At 38.5% G+C, this 21,365-nt stretch overlaps 1 protein-coding gene across 3 annotated transcripts in view; it reads right to left on the bottom strand.

Moving 5' to 3' along the window:
* The window catches only part of ARSB (arylsulfatase B), a 185,170-nt gene that overhangs the window by 142,038 nt on the left and 21,767 nt on the right, over positions 1-21,365 (bottom strand). For all 3 annotated transcript variants that reach the window (XM_057494051.1, XM_036914142.2, XM_036914141.2), the window contains exons 2-4: positions 16,219-16,405; positions 9,693-9,883; positions 2,583-2,790 (exon numbers count right to left, since the gene is read on the bottom strand). In XM_057494051.1, the coding sequence (XP_057350034.1) occupies positions 2,583-2,790; positions 9,693-9,883; positions 16,219-16,405 (586 nt within the window). The remainder of the gene's footprint in view (positions 1-2,582; positions 2,791-9,692; positions 9,884-16,218; positions 16,406-21,365) is intronic.

Raw genomic sequence — 21,365 nt, 5'->3', positions numbered from 1 at the left:
AAATTTTAAATAAAAAAATAAATAATTATTTTTGCCAGCTTGAATAAATAATATATTATGGATGTTTATGAAATAGTCAAAAGTCTATTTAAAATATAGTTATGTATACACACTTAAAATCATATAATAAAATATATGAAAAGACTTTTTTTCCACTCTTACATATCATGAAAAAATTTTATTCCATCTCTTCCCATGCACCCTTGAATTAATATCTGTTGTCACAGGAGCCACTCTGAGATATTTAACAGTTTTTCGTCTTCATTTCTACCTGGGCACTTTTCAGTCTGTATATGATACATTAATCCACATATTCTTTCATTTCAGGAAATCACTTCTCCTTAAGCTATATAATTATGATCTCTACAACATAGAGTTGCCTTATAAATTTATAACTTCCAATTCCTGCAACTGTGAGATCATTTTACATGAATAATTACTAAATCAGTACTAAATGTCTTGGTTCCGTTTTCTCAATGGTTCTTTTTAGTGACTTCTATAATCACACAATACCAGTGCTGATCAGAGTGCTTTAGCAGGATGTTCAAAGCAAAATAAATTCAGAAACACTCTCAGAATATGAGCGATCTTGTAAGGACTTCAGTAGAAGATGCCCCTCTTTTCTGAAGGGTAGGTTTTGCAGACAGGGGAGAGAAACATGTTATATTCAACATTTTTCACAGCAGGGCATACTTAGAAAATTATACTATTTATATAACATTAAAGCAACTGAACAAGGCTGCTTAGGGTGGATGCTACCCCTGGCCCTGCCCAGGCTCCTCAAATGGTGAATACTGCAGCAATCTATGGGGAAAGCTTTGCTATATATCATGAGGTCCAGTAAGAACAACCAGATCATCATTGGCATCATCTCAGAAACAGGAGACTGCAGAGGAGCCAGAAAGGCTGACGTCTGATTCTACCTGGCTGTGCAACTTTGCCCAAGTTACTTAGCTTCTTTGCACTTTACTTTTCACATCTGCAGGATGGGATAATAACAGTCATTGTGAGAATTATTGTGAGGATCAACTGAACTAATTCATGTAAAGCACTTAAAACTATGCCCCACACATAGTAAGCACTGAACAGAAGGTAGATTCAATAACCACACCTAATTAAAAGCAAAGTAAAACAAAACAGCTCAAAAAAAAAAAAAGCAACAACAAAAAGCTATGAGTAGAATACTTAGATTAATTCCTCAACATGTCACCTCACACCCCTTACAGTCACTTTTCAGTAAAACTCACCAGAAGACAAGTTCTATCCTCACCCTTGGAGTTTCCATTCAAACTTTTAGGTTTTAGCCAAGGACCCCTAGGATTTGAGAAAGTCTCCTTCATGAAAGACAGACCAAAAAAAAAGATACAAATGACCTTAGACGGGAGAGAAACAATGTGGGAGTACAAACTTTAAAATGTGTGTATGTACACATGCACATACGTACATACCAGTACATATATGTATACACATACCTACACACATATATAAAATTAGTGGTTAAGAGCACAGGCTTTGGAAAAAGAAATTATTACACATAAAGTAAAAATGTAACTTTATCAAAAAAAAAGGAGTCCTCAGAAAAGAGATTTCTTAAATATGGTGGTTGCAATGAATGGTTCAAAAGAAAGGTTACAAAATAATGACAAGGAAATTTCCCAAATAACAGAAGAAAAATAAAGAAAATACGAGAGGGAACTAAAACTAATAAAATTGGAAGATTGGTCCAATATCCAAATAACAGGAGTTTTGTAAAGGAAGGATAGGAAACAAGTGGGATGGAGGGCCAAACAATTCTGAAATAAATAATGCACTAAAATTACCCATAAAAAAAGATCTCCATTTTCAAATAGAAAGTATCTGTACTCAGATGAGTAAGAGTATTCAGCACAATGCATAAACTGAGATCTATACCCAAAGCACATTAAAGGGAAATTTTAGAAAACTATGTATTTGAGACAGGAAAAAAAAAAATTCACATATATAACAGATTAGGAATCAGAAAGACATTGTCATAATGAAAATGATTTTCAAAAATTTTCTTTCTTCTTTCTTCTTTTCTGTTTTTGCTATAATGAACATGAACGACTTTTATTGTCACAACGATCTTAATACAAAAAATCTATACTTGGAGACTAGCCTAGATTTAAATGGCTCCATTTCTTATATGTCTTCTTAATGTAACAATCTGTGTCTTTGCACTAATACAGAGGCTGCTGTAGGCAGCCAGAGTCCTGTTGACAGAGGATACCTAGACTGTTGAGATTGCTGAGAATAAGCTGCTCCAGGGATTCATGGCCCAGCTGCCCTACATATGAGTGATGTCCATTCATAGTTACTCAGTTAGCGAGTGCTTGTTCTCAAGCATACTTTCAGAATATTCTGATATCTGAAGGAAGAGGGGGAAGGCCTATTTTTTCTTCTTAAGACACATTTTTCTATCCATTATTACCATGTCTCCACTCTTGCAGTTAGCATTTATTTTAATAAGGAACTTCTAAATGCTCCAATTTGTCTTCATTCTGTTTATTGAATACCATGTCCTAGGCTTTGCCAAGAGATGATTTTCCTATTGACAGACTTACCTGTGGAGAAGATGAACACCGTGTTGTTCCACAGCCCATTCCTTTTTAAAGCTGCAGTGACATTTCCCACTGCTTCATCCATAAGGGACACCATTCCTGCATAGTAATGCCTATTCTTATCTTGGATAAAGTCATATGGCTTCAGGTACTCCTCAGGGACTTGAAGGGGCTCGTGGACAGACTGGAGAGCAAGGTATAGAAATAAAGGCTGGAAAGAGAATTTGTGCAAATCAGTTAAGAGGGCACGGAAGCATTAAATATCTAAAGAAAGGTTCAGATTTATAAATTAGTAAAAGCAATATCAAGACAACCCACAGAATGGGTTGAATGTACTTGTAAATCATGTATCTGGCAAGGGACTTGTATCCAGAATTTATGAAGAACTCTTACAGCTCAATAATAAAGGACAATTAACCCAATTACAAAATGGTCAAAGAATATGAATAGACATCTCTCCAAAGAAAATACACATATGGCCAGTAACAATAAGCACATGAAAGGATGCTCAACCTCAGTCAGTAAGGAAATGCAAATCCAAACCACACTGAGATACCACTTCGTACCCCCTATGATGCTTGTAATTTAAAAAACAGAAAATAACAAGTGTTGCTAAGGATGTAGAAAAATTGAAACCCTCATTCACTGCTGATGGGACTATAAAACGGTGCAGCCTGTTTGAAAATTTGGCAGTTTCTGAAATTTTTAAACATAGAGTTACCATATGACCCAGCATAGACAGCAAGTAGATTAATGGTTGCCTGGAGCTGCAGAGAGTTGGGGGAGGGGGTAGCAAGAATGGTGGGTAACTGCTGACAGCTAGCTACAAGGTTTCTTTTTGGGGTGATGAAAATGTTTTAAATTACATTGTGGTGATGGTTGCACACCTGTGAATTTACTATTGAATTGTATACTTTAAATGAGTGAATTTTCTGGCATGTGAATTATTAACATCAACAAAGATGTTAAAAAATGTAACAAAAGACACAAGATAAAAAATTAAAAGCTTTAGTCCTCAAATGGCCTAGAAGGCTCTGATTCAAATAATAATAACGATACCAATAATAACAACCATATACTAAGTGTTGTCTGTGTGCTCGATACTATGATAGTAATTTAAATACTCTGTCTCATGTAATACTCAAAACCACCTTCAGTTATACCCATTGTACAGATGAATTAACTAAGGCTTAAAAGGTTGTATTATATGACTTGCCCAAGTTCATTGTACAAATGAAGCATAGGTTCTACACTATGCTTCAATATTAATTGCAGAGCAATTTCCTGTTGGAACTCACTATTACAGAGCAGATATGTACCAACAGATGCATTAGCTTTCTGCTTTAGCTGAAAAATAAGTTCCCATCTTTCAGGATAAGCTTAGGGACTTTTCATACTTTTATGAGAAAACAAGTAAATACCACATATTTGATCTAGGACCAAACATAAGGTCAACATAATTCTTGTAAACTAATGAGTGTGATACATTGATTTTATTCCACCTCTTAACCAATTTACAGCATTTAACATTAGTGGTATTCCAGATCAGCCTTTCCTTTTTAATGAGCCTTTCTGGAGGCACTCTCTTCATTGGGCTCCTGCAGAATTCTTTAATGAGTTGAAAACCCTCAAACAGACAACAGGTTCACCCAAGAATAAAAATATAATTCTGTTTAAGTGTCTGAGGTATTTAAAACTCATAAGCAAATGGGGAGAAGCTAGAAAGCAGCCTGGGAGAGGGAGCTCACATTACATCTTCATTACTGTTGATAAATTGCTTCAAATTATGTGTTATACATCCCTGTGACAGAGTAAGGAGTATACTGATAGAGACTCCAATAGACACCCACAAGATTGTTCAGATCTTTGGAACTAGGAAATATCTTTCCTCCAAAACTAAAATGTTAAAAACAGCTGTTAAGTAGCATAGCCATAGTTTTAAAACCTATTTAACTAAGGATATAGGTGACAGAATGAAAACCATAATAGTGCAGAACCTATACTTCATTTGTACATTATTTCCACAGGAAAACACTCCAAATTCCAACTCCAAAGGCAATACCAGCCTTGACACTGCTTTCACTCTGCCTCCATTTCCCCTCAACACACACACTTCCCACCCCAGCCCCACAAGTGGAACCTCCGTGTTCCTCCAGACCACAGTGAAGGGGATGCCAGCACTCGCCTGCCCAGGGGCTGGTAAGGACCCTGGGCTGAGGTGGTGGGAGGGGAAAGGACGTGGAGGAACATCGGTCACCTGGCCCTGTGGTGCACATCTGCAGGGAGGGCAGCTGTCTGGCTCTTCAGCACTAGAGCAAGCCAACTCCACCAGCAGCCAAGGTCTGGATGGAGACAGGATTAAAAACTGAAAGGCTACAACCATTTGCAGCCTATATAAAGTCTTAAAAATCGGGAGATACCACATGAAAAAATCTGTTTTGTTTAGCTTTTTATTTTCGTGAAAACTCAGAACTTCTGACAAGTCCATGCCCATACTCCACCTGGTAACAATTGATTGCAGCATGTAAAACAGACACCCCACTACCCAGTGCTCTCTAGTTTTCTAGAGACTCCCCACTGCTCTACCTGAGCAGCTTCACTTACTTAGGTAGCAGCCTGGCCCTTGTGAATATCAGAGTTTGTGACCCTGGTCTGGATTCTCTACAGTGGGCGGGGCTGGAGAAAGGAGAGAAGGAGCTCTCTGCCCAAGAAGACATGCTCATGCAGGTCATCAGCAGCAACACAGCCACCCACACGGTGAAGAAGGGAAAGGGGAAAGAGGGCTGTCTATTCCCAGTCAGCAAGTGATTCCTAGCGGTGATGTGAGGGCAGGGGAGAGTTCTTATAATCATACCGGGGAAAAAAATAATGATTCCGGGATCATCCATAAAGGGCCTTACAAATATTCAGTATGGAAATCATTCTACTCACTTTGTTAAACAATGATCTGAAAATCCTTCCCATAATTATTCCTTAGTGGCTAAAGACAGAGCTATCACTCTTGTGGGGTTAAAATTATAAAACTACAGCAATTTCCCCCATTTTCCCAGTGGTCAGGCTTCTCTTAGTTCAAACATAACTGAGAGGAGGAAGTGAAAAACCTCTGGGGGATGAGGCCCAGCCTGTCTTGCAACTGTCACAGGCCATGCAAAGACCTTGCACTAACTGCCAGCCATGTCCTAAAAACGTACAAGTGTCAGTCACAATATTCTTTGAACAAAACAAGTTATCTTTCTGTCCCATTTCATCAGCACAAGTCGAGGGCCGTTAGTTACGGCAGCCTTACACACATAGTATGGCTCTGTGTCACCAGGAGGAGGCAGAATGATGTACAGTACAGCCCATTTCATGCGGGGAGGACCAATGCAATATAGAGCAACTCCATCCAATATAGCAAAACCAAGTTTCAGCACCCACACGGTGAGCTTTACTCATGAGACAACTCATTCCCCAACTATGACAGATGTGCAGCATTTCATACCACATTCAAGCTGAAAAAAATTAGAGTGCTGTTCTTAATATTACACAGTGGCCCAGTGGCAAGAACAATTAAGTAGGGCTGTAAGGTGATCCGACCACAGCCAAGACCCCTGCAGCCACATGTCCTAAGGCCTCCTGGGGAACAGCTACAGCCATTGTCCCACACCTGCCAACCACGGCCTCAGCTCACTGTTAGCTTAAAAGCAAGTGGCCACCAGCCTAGAATGGACTCATAATCCCTACGCGGTCTACTGACTTGAGATCCAACCCAACCACTTGAGACCTGAGGGCCCATTCTGACTGTATAGACATCCTGGCTTGAGACACTGGACTCCTGGACCTGACTTTGATCTCCACGGATCTCTGGGTTTCTGCTGGGCCCTGATCCCTCTTCTTGCTCCTTCCTAGGTCCAGGTGGCCACTCTGACCAACCTGGTTACAGCTGCCACCTTTATACTAACCCTAACTGTAATCCTCTCAGGCTTCTTAGGAATATAAAATGGAACCCTAGATGTGACTGATGACCAAATGTTTAAATTTTACATGAAAGTATGATATCATTACCTAAATTTATTAGCATATTAATAAGATGCTAAGGGTTCTTTTCCCTTTCATATTATGTCATATGACTCCTTAGATACATACTCTAAATACCCTCACCATCTAAGAAACCTGATTATAGTAAAAAAGAGAATCTTACTTTCATTTTGTTAGTATGTTTTCATAATTTAAAATATTAAAAAATTGAAAAAGCATGTTTTAAAATTGTTATTCTGTGTTTGACTCCCAAATTGAAACATTTCTTTCCAAATTCCAGGGAAATATGTCTATCACTATAAATTAACATTTGCTTTAAGAACCTGCTGGTAGATTGGGTATGTGAGAAAACATTTATTTTTATTCTGCAAAGTGTGGAGGGGGGGTATTTTTAGCCAAAAGGAATATGCTACTTTCACACTCTAGTGTTAGTACTGAGGAAATTATCCTGTACAAGGTAGAAGACATTCTTTCCCAACACCTGTGCAGGAGCTATTAGCAATATCTCCCTGAGTCCAGCACTAACTATGTTTCTGTTACAAAATAACTCCATATGCTTTTGGCTTGTGGATATTTCATGTGTATTTCTTTAATGATTTCCATCTTAGAACAAGTTGCCTGTGTTACAGTCTATAACAAACACCTGAGAAATTAGCACAGAATTAGATTCACCATTGGAATAAAATGATGAGAAATACAGCTACTGAAACTGTGTGAAGCATCATTTTACTGAGAATTGGAAATGTAAACTGTGTTCACTGCCTTAAACAAAAATTCTGGGGCTATTACTCAGTACTATTTCATTCATCTATGTCTGCACTTAAACCTTTACTGAGAGGATGTTGGGAATGCTGGGTAATGCTTCAGACTGTGGGCAAATGACCATCCCCTTACCTGGCAATTTCCGTCCTGTTAGCGAGCAGCACCATAATTCCTGTAACACTAGTTTGGATGGCCCGTGAACTATTAGGGTCTCATTTTCCTCAGTTCCTGTGCTTTCCCCACTACACCAGATAAAGCAGCCCACCCACAAAGGACTATTGCACCCCAGCTGCTTCCTCTTAGTGCCGAATGTTATTGGCACTGTGAGAGAATACTCTCGTTGCATAGTGGGAATGGAATTTTATTGTAGGCATATTATAGTTGTTGAATGATTAAGGCAGGGTTATATTGTGAATCTATAAAAGGCAGATGGCTTGCACTTGCCCCTCTGTGTTTGAGGAGAATCAGTGGTGCCTGCCCATCAGAAACGCTGCTAGGAGGTGGGGCAGAAGGGTAGTTAAGTACTAATGACAAGGTCCCACCCAAGACCAATAATTTGGAATTAGAATGACTGATAAGCTCTCCAGATTATCCCAATATATTGTCAGGATTGGAACCATAAGGCTGAATCATATACTGGGGTTGTAATCCCTGGTCTTGGACATTAGCTGTGAACTAGGGAGGCCTGTTAACTGCACTGGACTCTGGTCAAACAGCATGTGCTTAAATTCTGATTCTGACTCTCAATAGCTCTGTGTCCTTGAACAAGTTACTTAACTTCTCTAAGCCAGTTTGCTTAGCTGTAAAATGATACCTATTCTCAAAGGAGAGGACAAGTATCACACTTTTCCTAGGAGCTTACCTTGTTTTTAGGGTTTTTATCTGAATCTATAAAATGCCAAGCATACAGAAGAAATCTGAGAACTTAAGGCAATTATCTAGCAGTTATCTTTCCAACTATCAGAATACTGGCTTTGATCTAGATTTAAAATCTGCTTATGCCTACATATCTGAAAAAATGTTCCAGTTTCCTCCATATCCCACAGCAAGCATGGCCACTCCAAGAAGCCAGCATATAAAAGTGATAAAAAGCCACAAGAGGGGCAAAGCTGTGGAGAGATACCAGAGAAGACCCCAGTACTGAGCTAGAGTAGGCAAATGTAGAGCCCGGAAGAAAATATGTCAAAAAGGGTGTTAGCAGCCAGGTACCAAGTCTGAACAGGTATACAAGCTGGAATCCAAATTGTGATCCACACTGAGGACCTTCAGCTATTGTCAAAGAGGCAAAATGCAGGAAATTGGATGAACCAGAAAACACTGCACATTTGGTAATTTGCTATGTCACAGTCATATTGAAGGGCTAATTTCATGAGTGTGCTAATACAGTTCTTCATGAAAGCATACTTTGAGCCCAATATCTGACAACACAATATGCGACACAATTTTAAAGGCATGTATAAGCTAAACCCAGAGAATTTAGCTTAAATTTTAGCTCATAAGGCTAACCCTAGGTTAACAAAAAAAATGTTTAAGGCTATTCAGACTCTTATCTATTTCCACCTCCAGATAAGTCAAAAGATCTCAGAACATGATATATATATACAATCGCTTCAGTATGGTAAATGTGGAAAACAGGCTCATTGTTATACCTGTTTATAGATTGGAAGACTCAATATTGTTAAGAAGTTTATTCTCTCAAAATTGGTCTATAGATTCAGTGAAATCCAAATGCAAGCAGGCACTCTTTTTTTTTTTTTTTTTTGGTAGAAACTGACCAGCTGATTCTAAAGTTCACATGGGAATGAAAAATACCTAGAATGGCCTAAATAATCTTGGTGGGAGGGAGGGGGGAATACCAAGTTAAGAGGACTTGCCCTGAACCTAAAATTTGTTGATCTCTTAACTGAAAGTTTGCCGTGAAAAACCCCATCTTATACATAAGCCTATCATTAAAAAAAGTCAACTGACTAGTGACTTACAGCACATGCACACAATACACCAAAATAATAAAACCATATTTCTACTAAAACACTATAGACAAAGTATTCCTCAAAGTGTGATTTGGGTACCATTTGAGTCAGAATCACCCTTAAGGAGTTTCTTTAAAATGCTGACATATGATTTCCCCAAGACCTAATGAATCAAACTATTAATGGGTTCCTAGAATTTCTATTTTTAACAAGCTTCCCAGGCTCATATTGACATACTGTAAAATCTGGAAACCTCTCCCCTAGGATTTATTTAATTTTCCCTAAAAAACGGCCTTTTCCTATATTCATCTGAAGAGATACTATTTTAAATGATTTTGCTTATCAGTGAAGAATCAAGACTTACCTTCTCTGGTGGATGGTTAGTTATAAGGGCTACAGCCCTTTCGGTAAATATGTTTGTTGAATACATATTTTCATATCCCATTGCAACTTCTTCACCATCTCGAAAATCAAGAGCACATCGTGTGACATTCAGAGCATAGATTAATGTACAGTGTTTATGAGAATAGTAATCTTCACTACCTAGGAGATATCCTATGACAAAAATGGGAGATGAAAGTAGTTAGCATAGCATAAAACTTGTTAAGCAAACTAATGCTTTAGCATTTAATTGCCTAATGCAATTGATTACCCATGACAAGACTAATCAAATAACAAGGCCAATCAGAGAACCATTTCTTAACATCTCTATATTTGGTAGAAGCCATTAAAATGTTATGGCAAAAAAAATTCAAATCCACGCCTCAGTCCAGTCTTCAGGACACAAGCTCTATAATGTAACTCTCAAAGTGAGTGATTCCAAGTAAATACGTTTTGAAAAAATCAGTTCAAATTCAGCAAAAGGTGATAACATCATAATCTTTTAAAGCTATCTAATGGCTAATATAGTACATGGTTAATATGATTTGTTACAAGTTTCTAGTCTGAGGTGATCACATAAATGAGCACACAAATCAAATAATGTTGATATTGACCTTGCGGGGGGGACTGGCTTCAAGGTTATTTACAGAACAGGCTCTAGGAGGAATCATCTTTAGTCAGATGCTGACACCTACTGGTGAAAGACATGAATCTTTCCAAACAGGATCTCCAGACATAACAGAGCCAAAAGATCAAACCTTCAGCGCTGAAATTACATTTTTCTACCTACACTGATCTCAGTTCCACCCCAAATTTAAATGGCATAACTGCCTATCCCACAAGTTAGACTTAACATGGAAAGAAATGGGTTTTTTTCAACTAAGACTTGTTTCCGCAAATGCTCCATATTTCCCTAAAATACTAAAATAAGTGTATTACATGACTCCATTTATATGAAATGTCCAGAAGAAATAGGTAAATCTATAAAGACAAAAAGTAGGTTAGTGGTTGCCTAGGGCTGGAGGGGCTGAGGGAAACTGGGGAGTGACCACTATTGGCATGGGGCTTCTTTTGGGGGCTATGGAAATGTTCTAGTACTAGATTGTGATGACAGTCATAACCCACTGAATTTATTAAAAATAACTGAATTGTACACTTTCATTGGGTGAATTGTGGAGTATGTGAATTACACCTCAAAAAGCTACAAAAAAGAAATAAGCTTTGCTGGACTCTGAGCTATCTCCTGATAAATACAGCCTTTAACCTTAAAATGAAGATGATAAAATTGACCTAGCCCCTTTTCCAGTCCTGCACGTTCTGTATAATCACAATTAAAAGCCTTTACATCTTACATAATAAGTTAATCTATTTTTCATTAATTTTGTCCTTTTCCACAATTCAATAGATTCAATGTCCTAAATACAATGAATATCTTGGTCTTAGGATAATTTTTTAAATGATAATCTTTTCTTCTGTCCATACAATAGAAAGAGAAATATAAAATGACTGCTAATTAATATGTAATAAAGAAATATATCCATTAAAATAATTTCAGCCCTTATAGGGGTAGCTAGAGGGGCCAGGACATTGGTGCTCTATGTGGGATTTTTAATAACTATGAATGTTAGAGTTTGAGTATATCACTTCAGGGTCTTTATTTATAAATGAGCTTTCTCTCACTTCAGAGAATATATGTACAGGATATATTTGATTAAAAGTAGTCTAAATATAAATATTAAAATGATATTACAATAGGAGGATTCCAAAATAGATCTCTTTATTCACATACTTGGCCAAACTAATAACATGCAACCATGTGGCAATTACATAGAACTTTTCTCATAACAGTGATTCACAAATTTGAACTTACATTCAGAGCCTAAAGATGGCAAACTATGCTATTTTGGGAAAAAATGAGAAAATACTTTTTGAACAACTAAATCTCTGCTTTATTTAACAGTCTTATTGATATATGTAATTCACATACCATACAAGTCACCCATTTAAAGGGCATAATTGAATGGTTTTTATGTTTTCCTAGAGTGGTGCAACCAGTCCCACAATCAGCTGACTGCTTTTTACCAGAACATCTAAGTCAAAATAGTGATAAAAGCTCCTTGTCTGCAAGTCTCCATTCCATATGAATGAGTAGTTTTGCCTGTTCATTTAAATCCTGGTTAGACTTCTTAATTCTCATTAAAAGATATCATTTCTACCTTTTGCCCAGATGAATTTTTAAATATATAATTTGGCCTTTAAGAAAGAAAAAAATCTATAGTCCTTTTTCTTGGTAGAACATAGGTATTGACCCATCTTTTAGCAAAGGAATGACTGAAAATCATCAAAGGATGTAGAGGCTGTTTTTTTTCTGTGGAATTTCTGAGATGACAAAGAGGTTTTACACCAAGTCAAATTTTTAATAGCTTTTTAAGGATACTAAAGATACATCCAGGTTCATCAGAAAGAATGCCATGCTTGACGAATGAATGATATCTGCTGGAGGACCCAGGCAGGGGTGGAGCACATGTGGTCTCATGTCTGATTGTCCTTGCGTCTCAACTTTAGCCTTGCATCCAATAAGGCACTACAGAGCTGTGTAATTCATCTGCACTGTTTGGGCCCAATGTAATCATTCTACTGAAATGCCCTTTGGTGCTCTGGCCCTAGCTTGAATAAAAATGAATGCCTCAAGAAACATCTACAAGAAAACCACCATGTTTTTTACTAAAATGATGTTTTTCAGGATGCTGTCTACCTTACCTTCTCCCAAAGGAGAAATTTCTCTCAAGTCTAAGGGCCAGAAAATGCTTTCCTCTTCCTGAACATCTGATTTTCATTTATCTTATAAATAATGTGATTCTTATAGTGTTCTCCCTTTTAAAATTTATCTGGACATAAGAAATCTCAAATCTCAGTGTCGAATTAAATCCTGCCAGAGCCACGCAATTTGTTTGCAATTTGATGCTAATGCAAACTACTTCATCTTTTTCTACTCACCCTGATTTTTATTCTATTTTTAAATCTTTATGTTAAATGTGTGTTCCTTTTTTGATATGGCAGGTTGTGAATAAATGAAGAGAAAAATGAGAGGTAGGCAGATAGGTAAATAGCTAGACAGAAAGTACAATATGAAAAGAACTTGACAGAAAGATATATAGCCTCTGCAAGATAAACAGATGTTAATTAAGACACGGTTTGTAACATGTTAAGGGGAGGGATGTTTTAAAACAACCTTTAGGTTTCACATTTATTTTTAGAAGGCTATCAAGTCTATAAAGTACTTATTATTTCTTACTATCATTCCTATTGCCATTTGTTGTTTATCCCCCCATTTTGTTTCTTTGGTTTATCTTCCCCAGTCTAGAGATTTCAAAAACAGCTCTGAGAGCAGGATGCCAATGGAAAAGAGTCTTCTCCACCAGCTTAAGGAAAAATAAAAATCTTTGAACACAATCCACGGGGAGAAAAAAATATTTTGAACCTTTGTGAAGGAAATACTCTTGTGTTGGGTTCAGCCTGGAATATTTTTTTAAAGGTATTATTGATATACACTCTTATGAAGGTTTCACATTAAAAAATACTGTGGTTACTACATTTACCCATATTATCTAGTCCCCACTCATACCCCAATGCAGTCACTGTCCATCAGTGCAGCAAGTTGCCAGAGATCCACTATGTGCCTTTTCTGTGCTACATTGTTCTCCCCGTGATCCCCCACACCGTGTGTACTAAACATAATACCCCTCAGTCCCCTTCTCCCTCCATCCCCACCCACCTTCCCACACTCCTCCCCTTTGGTAACCACTAGTTCATTCTTGGAGTCTCTGAGTCTGCTGCCATTTTGTTCCTTCAGGTTTGCTTCATTGTTATACTCATTGTTTCAATGAGGGAAATCATTTGGCATTTGTCTTTCTCCACCTGGCTTATTTCACTGAGCATAATGGCCTCCAGCTCCAACCATGTTGTTGCAAATGGTAGGATTTGTTTCTTTCTTATGGCTGAATAGTATTCCATTGTATATATGTACCACATCTTCTTTATCCATTCATCTACTAATGGACACTAAGGTTGCTTCCAATTAAAAAAAAATATCAATCTGTATCTGGCATGATATTGTACATAAAAAGTCCTAAAACATCCACCCCAAAACTACTAGAACTAATATCTGAATTCAGCAAAGTTGCAGGATACAAAATTTGTATTAATAGAAATCTGTCGCATTCCTATATACTAATGATTAATTAGCAGAAAAAGAAATCAGGAAAACAATTCCATTCACAATTGCATCAAAAAGAAAAAAATACCTAGGAATAAATCTAACCAAGGAGGTGAGAGACCTATACTCTGAAAACTACAAGACACTCATGAGACAAATTAAAGAAGACACCAATAAATGGAAATACATTCCATGCTCATGGATGGGAAGAATTAATACTGTCAAAATGGCCATCCTGCCTAAAGCAATCTATACATTCAATGCAATCCCCAACAAAATACTGACAACATTGTTCAATGAACTAGAACAAATAGTTCTAAAATTCATATGGAACCACAAAAGACCCCAAATAACCAAAGTAATCCTGAGAAGGAAAAACAAAGCTGGAGGATAATGCTCCGCAACTTCAAGCTCTACTACAAAGCCACACTAATCAAAACAATTTGGTACTGGCACAAAAACAGACCCATAGATCAATGGAATAGAATAGAAAGTGCAGATATAAACCCACACATGTATGGCCGATTAATATACAATAAAGGAGCAATGGACATACAATGGGGAAATGACAGCCTCTTCAACAACTGGTATTGGCAAAACTGGAAAGCTACATGTAAGGGAATGAAACTGGATTATTGACTATTCCCATACACAAAAGTAAACTCAAAATGGATCAAAGACGTGAATGTAAGCCATGAAACCATAAGACTCACAGAAGGAAATATAGGCAAAAATCTTTTGAATATAAACATGAGCAACTTTTTCCTGAACGCATCTCCTCTGGCAAGGGAAACAAAAGCAAAAGTGAACAAATGGGACTACATCAAACTGAAAAGCATCTGCACAGCAAAGGGCTCCATCAACAGAACAAAAAGGCATCCTACAGTATGGGAGAATGTATTTGTAAACAACTTATCCAAATAGGGGTTAACATCAAAATATATAAAGACCTCACACACCTCAACACCCAAAAAACAAATAACCCGATTAAATAATGGGCAGAGGATCTGAACAGACACATCTCCAAAGAAGAAATTCAGATGGCCAACAGCCACGTGAAAAGATGATCCACATCACTAATCGTCACAGAAATGCAAATTAAAACCACAATGAGATATCACCTCACACCAGTTAGGATGGCCAACATCCAAAAGACAAGGAACAACAAATGCTGGCGAGGATGCAGAGAAAGGAAGGGGTACCCTCCTACACTGTTGGTAGGAATGTAAATTAGCTCAACCATTGTGGAAAGCAATATGGAGGTTCCTTTAAAAAATAAAAATAGAAATACCTTTTGACCTGGGAATTCCACTCCTAGGAATTTACACAAAGAAAACAAGATCCTAGATTCGAAAAGACATATGCATCCCCATGTTTATTGCAGCACTAGTTACAATAGCCAAGATGTGGTAGCAATCTAAGTGTCCATCAAGTACATGAATGGATAAAGAAGATGTGGTATGTATACACAATTAATATTATTCAGCCATAAGAAGAAACAAATCCTCCCATTTGCAACAACATGGATGGAGCTAGAGGGTATTACAGTATACTCAGTGAAATAAGCCAGGTGGAGAAAGACAAGTACCAAATGATTTCTCTCATTTGTGGAGTATAACAACAAAGCAAAACTGAAGGAACAAAACAGCAGCAGACTCAGATTCCAAGAAGGGACTAGCAGTTACCAAAGGGAAGGGCATGGGAAGAGTGACTGGGGAGGGAGGAAGAAGGAGATTAAGGGGCATTATGATTAGCACACATAATATAGGGGGGGCACGGGGAAGGCAGCATAGCACAGAGAAGACAAGTAGTGATTCTATAGCATCTTACTATGCTGATGGGCAGTGACTGCAATGGGGTGTGGGGAGGGGACTTGATAATATGGGTGAATGTTGTAACCACAATGTTGCTAATGTGAAACCTTCATAAGATTGTATATTGATGATGCCTTAATAAAAAAAAAATCAGTCTGTATCCCATTTGGTAATATGGTTCTCTAAGAGTACAATCGTCTTGGATGTGTGGGGAGAAAACTCTTTGAAGGCCCCAACATGGCATTCAGTACCTTAGCAAAGATAACCTCCCCCCCCGCCCCCTGTGGGCTCATACACACCACGAGCTGAGCACAGAGCCACATTTACAGAGGTGCCATTAGAAAGTTGCCCATGGCAGTGCTGACAGATTCATTCTGTGTCCAAGTTTCCAGTTATTTCATTTGATTACACTGGCGTGTGTTTTATGAGATGACTGCAGTTAGTCTAAGTTGTTAAAGAAACATGTGCATTTCCATTACCAAAGTAGGTATCAAATCCTCGGCGGGTTGGAAGGCATTCTTTCCGGTACATTCCCAGGTGCCATTTTCCGACCATATGGGTAGTGTAGCCTGCCTCTTTTAGAAGCTGGGGAAGGAGCTTTTCATCCAGAGGAATGCAGCTGGGCTGACAGGGCCAGATTATTTCGTGCTGTAAACCTGTGTGGATCTTCAATAGATAAAGTTATGGATTAATGATGGTGAAACATTCTGAACAAGCAAATAAAGTCTCCTAGTTTATTGGACATATCTGTAGGCTTGAATGCTTAACTCTTTTCCTGTACTGACTTAAAGACATTTCTAAAAACATTTTCCTTACTTTTTCAAATAAAGTAATAAACAGGATTTGAAAAAATGAGTAAAAGCACTCTGACAAATGTTAGAGATTTTCAACAAATATTTATCAAAGCACTATTCTACAAACCCTTAAGTTTTCACTTTCTACCTCAAAAAGTAGCCATAATATAAAGCATGGATCTATCAACGAAAAAGTGTTCCAAAAATTTTTGTGCACCTAGAAGTTAGTGTTTCATTAGAAGGAGTTTTTGTAATCCTTCAAGACTTGGTAATTTTTAAAGAGTTATTCAAAAGTATAATCAGAGTAATGATTTGCCTTTCTTATTCCACTTAAGGTAAATGGCAATTTCAAAAGATAGTGACCATCTTTTCCTTTAAAAAAGTGGCCATCTGACCCACTGGTGGGAAGTGGCTCACACAAGGATGCCCAGGGTCCAAGGACTACACAACAGCTAGCCTTTAAGAAATGACCATGTACAATGAGTCTTGGTGTAATGTTGAAATAGAATATCCACAATTAAATTAAAAGACTATTTGGATAACCCTCCCTTTTCCATCTATAATTCTGTGTGAGACTAGATGTTCTTCATCAACTTTTACCAGAGCAAGATACCACAACAGATTGAATGCAGAAGCAGGTGTAAGAATCTTCTAACTTCTTTTAATAGAAGATGAACAAAAATGCAAAATAATGTCACTCTCTATGTAATTCGCTTGCTTGGGAAAAGTTATTTTTCATAAGTTACTTATATTATCATGTAACTGGATTATTATTGTTGTTTTTCAATAAATAAAACATTTTTAATATAGTAAATTGTGAAAGGTATAATCCACATAAACATAAGCTCTTTGGGGTCCTCAATAATTTTTAAGCACGTGCAGAGATCCTAAGATCAAAAAGGTTGAGAACTGAAATTATCATGTCCAATAGTGATCACTGATATAAGAAAAATTAAGTAGGAGAGGGAAAAAGTGAAAGAGATGATATTTTAGAGAGAGTGGCAAAAAAAAAAGGTCCTCTGAGGAGGAGATATTTAAGCAGTAATATGAATAAAGTCAGAGGGTGGGAGAGACTTGCAAAAATCTGGGGCAAGAATAATATGGGCTTAAGGAACAAAAAGTGCAAAGGCCCTGAGGCCAGAACCAGCAGCAAAGCCAGTGTGGTCTCTGTCATAGCCCCTGTACTGAAAGACATCACTGCACACACTGCTGGGGGACCCCGGGGTCCCCAGGGCCTCCCTCCTTGTCTGCACAGCCCCTCCCTCCCCTAAAACCTTACACTTTTTCTCGCCTTGTCTGGCTTAGCCAGGAAATGCTCTTCTTTGTATGGAGTGGGGCTGGAGTCTATCATTACATTCCGCACTGGATGCCAGCTCTCCCTAGCACTGGGCACTCCTGATTCCCCTAGAATAAATGGGGTTCCAGGAATACAGAAGGTTGAGGATGAGAGTTCTCATCCCAGGCCAGGACTCTCTGGTGCCTCCATCAGCTGCTGGGTGGGTGGCAAGCAATTATCAATAAATGGCAAAAAATGGGTGTGCACAAGATTTACTGGCTTTTGTAATTTAAAGCAGGATGACATAAAGCTCAGAGAACTAAATCTCATCCCAGCTCTATCTCCAAGCACATACTAAACACTCAATAATTGTCATGGCAGTAGCTGTAAGCATTGTTATCAGTAACACCTCATCCCCTCTCACCTATATTTCAATACGCTTTCCTGAGGGGATGGGGTGCCATTATACAGAACACGCATCTACACTGGGGCCTGCCCCCAGGAGCATATTGTGGGCATATGAACATCAGATAAAATGCATACCAGAACTACATATCTATAGTTCTGCTAGTACTACTAAATTCTGATTCATCAATGATTTTCTCAGATTTAAATACGGACTACTCACACTAGACAGATTCACAGATTTTTTTCTTACTTTTTTAAATATGTGGCAATAAACAGATAAAAAATAGAGACCAAACCTTTCAAACTCACAATCTTTTTTTTTCTAATTTATTACAAGCTACTTTTACATAGCTTTCTCATAAGTTTTGACATTGCCCTGAATTTTATTTTTTTTGGTGTGTCTTTCCAGAGCCAACGCTTTGGGCATTGCACCTTGCTTTCATGATTATCCTCCCACAGCCTCCCAAGAACCATATGGAATATCTTAAATGCTAAATTAAAATGTACATTTTGAAGGTGATGGATATGTTTGCTCTCTTAATGGTGGTGATGGTTTCATAGGTATACACACATCAAAACTTATCAAATTGCATACTTCAAATATGTGTAGTTTATTTTATGTCAATCATACTTACATAAAGCTATTTAAAAATAAAAGTGAGTTGAAGTTTTCTATTGAGATTTTTTTATGCCTCTTCAAGGAATAACCTGACACCTACATTGGGATATGTGCCTGATGCCTTCAGAAAACCTTCCACATCCATCCTCTGCCTTCTGCCCTGCTCTCTCTCCCAGGAAGCTGACCTATGGAACCAAATGAAAGGATTCCAGGCCTTTAGGCTTTCTGACAGTGGTCAGCCAGCGGGGAGCCCAGATGGGAGGTGAGTGGGAAGAAAGAGAGGAGAGGCTGCAGATGGCCAGACTCTGTCTCTCCAGTGCAGGCCATTCAGAAGGCAACCTTCCCCACATGACTCTCTCCATCTAGGTTCTAGCAACAGACCTTTCCTTCCCTCCCTTCTGGTCTAGGGATAGTAACAACTCCACTGGGTTAGGCACTGTCCCAGGTGTTTCCCCCACACATCCACAGCCTTCAAAATAGTACCTTTGTAAATAAACCCTCCCTAAACTATCATAATTCCAATGTGCCATCTCTTCCAGCTAGGATTCTGAATAATAAGGATGTTCTAATAGCCAGGCAGGGAAAGGGAAACATTGCTCTCAAGAAGTATTCACACACACACCCCAAATCATAGAATGATTCTGCCCATGGTTAACACTAGAAGTTTACTCAACATAAAATGAATCCTGGGCTCAAAAACTTCAAAATATATATTAATTGGCAACAGTGCAGGATAAGGAAAGATAATATGTTATGGAATTCAAAACACCAGTGGAGATACATGCTATGTGCAAATTTCTTTAAATGGAAGGCTCATCTATCACATGCAGGGAATTGACTCTGATCACTATGAAATGCTGCCAAGGGATGCTGTGCAATTCGGTTTTCAAGCCAGGTGGTCAGTTGAAGCCTGTTTCTATTATCTACAATCACATGGAGCAGAGAATTTGTTCTTTTCAGTTCCTGAGAATTTATTTGACAGACCATTTTTATGGCATTACTGGGGATGTAGAAGTCAAACTCTGGATGACAGCCAAAAACATGTTTTTGGTCTGTTTAAACACTATTTGAAGTCAGGAAGCTGTAATGTGTAGAGAAGCAGTAAACAGGCAAATGCCAAACTAGTTCCTATGCAGCACTTTGGTTGAGCTGAGAGCTACAGAGCCCCGCCAGGCTGCGTGGGGAGCACAGAGAGCTAGAGGGCCCCGCTCTACTGTTTGGGGCCCCAACAGGAACCAAAAGAAAAAGTAAGCACCACTTATAAACCATCTCAATATAACCACCACAATACCATCTCAAACAATTCCATTTAACATCCACCTTCAAAGTTCAGAGAGTGTGTGTGACTGGAGAGGGTGCTAAAGATAATATATGAAAATCAAATGGAGTTACTCTTTATTTACCACATACAGCTGCTTTTTCTTCATTAAAACAAATCCTCACTCAATCAAAAGCTTAACCATCAAATATTCCCTCCACAATGGCAAAGGTCCGCACATTCAGTAAAGGACCTCACTTGTCTCTGGGTTCTTTTAGTGAGGTAACTGTTTTTACATATTTGTGCGTTCTGTCACATGTAAAGGTTTATTTGATCCTGCGAGTTACTCTGTCCCACATAGACCTAGAAGATCCAATCAGTATAGTCTTTTGAACTTAAAAAGAAAAGTCCAATCTCCCAGGGGGAAGGGAAATACGGCAGCTCCTACAGCAGAGCCTCTTATGATTCCCCATTAAGAGGTCCAGGCTGTCTGCTGATAAATTACCTACGGTATTTGGAAGCTTGGAGCACAGTATTTCAGCTACACTGATAAGAAGCTTGCCAGGGGATAAGGGAAGCTCTCTTGCACATATGGCTATTTCCCTCCTAACCTCAGGAGAGCTTATACCCAGCCGACCCGAGGGAGATTCCACCTTTCAGTCTGACCTGTGCGAGACAACCTCATGCCCTCATTGCGCCCACACATTTGTGCAACACCTCTGGCTATAGTACTTCAAAATTCAGAGAAACAGGCAGCTGTACCCCTTCGCTTTACACACCAGAGAGTCTAGAGGGAAGCTTCATGACTGGAACACAACCAGAGAACATGCTAGTGGCAAGCCAGGAGTTCAGAATTTCCAGCCTGGCCCTGGGCCAGGACACTACAGGTTTTAACCACGGTCAAATACCACTCATGCAACCTTCGGGTTTATTCCTGGAGATGCCCCACACGACAAATGGAGAGTGGTGAATCTGCTCCCTCTCCCCTTAAGCCCTCTAAAAAGCAGTCAGCTGCCTATGCTGCAGAAGCCAAGAGCTACAGAACACACATTATGTGTGTTAGGAGCCTGGCTTTGCCATCTGGCCTGGTCCTTCAGAACTCAGGCTGCAGAACTGTCTGTTGTCACTGACAGTTGTAAGGGTCTATTTATTTTGGTGATGATTAGCAAAGAGTGTAAATCTCTAACTAAATCCACAAAGGGATGGTGTTTGTAAAAAGAATAAACAAGGCAAGAACTGTTTCAGTGCCTTCCTCTGTTTAAATCACAAAT

This window comes from Manis pentadactyla, chromosome 2 (genome assembly GCF_030020395.1).
Source record: "Manis pentadactyla isolate mManPen7 chromosome 2, mManPen7.hap1, whole genome shotgun sequence".
NCBI lineage: Eukaryota > Metazoa > Chordata > Mammalia > Pholidota > Manidae > Manis > Manis pentadactyla.
Note: the sequence above shows the minus strand (reverse complement) of the source record. Positions and strands in the feature narration are given on the sequence as shown.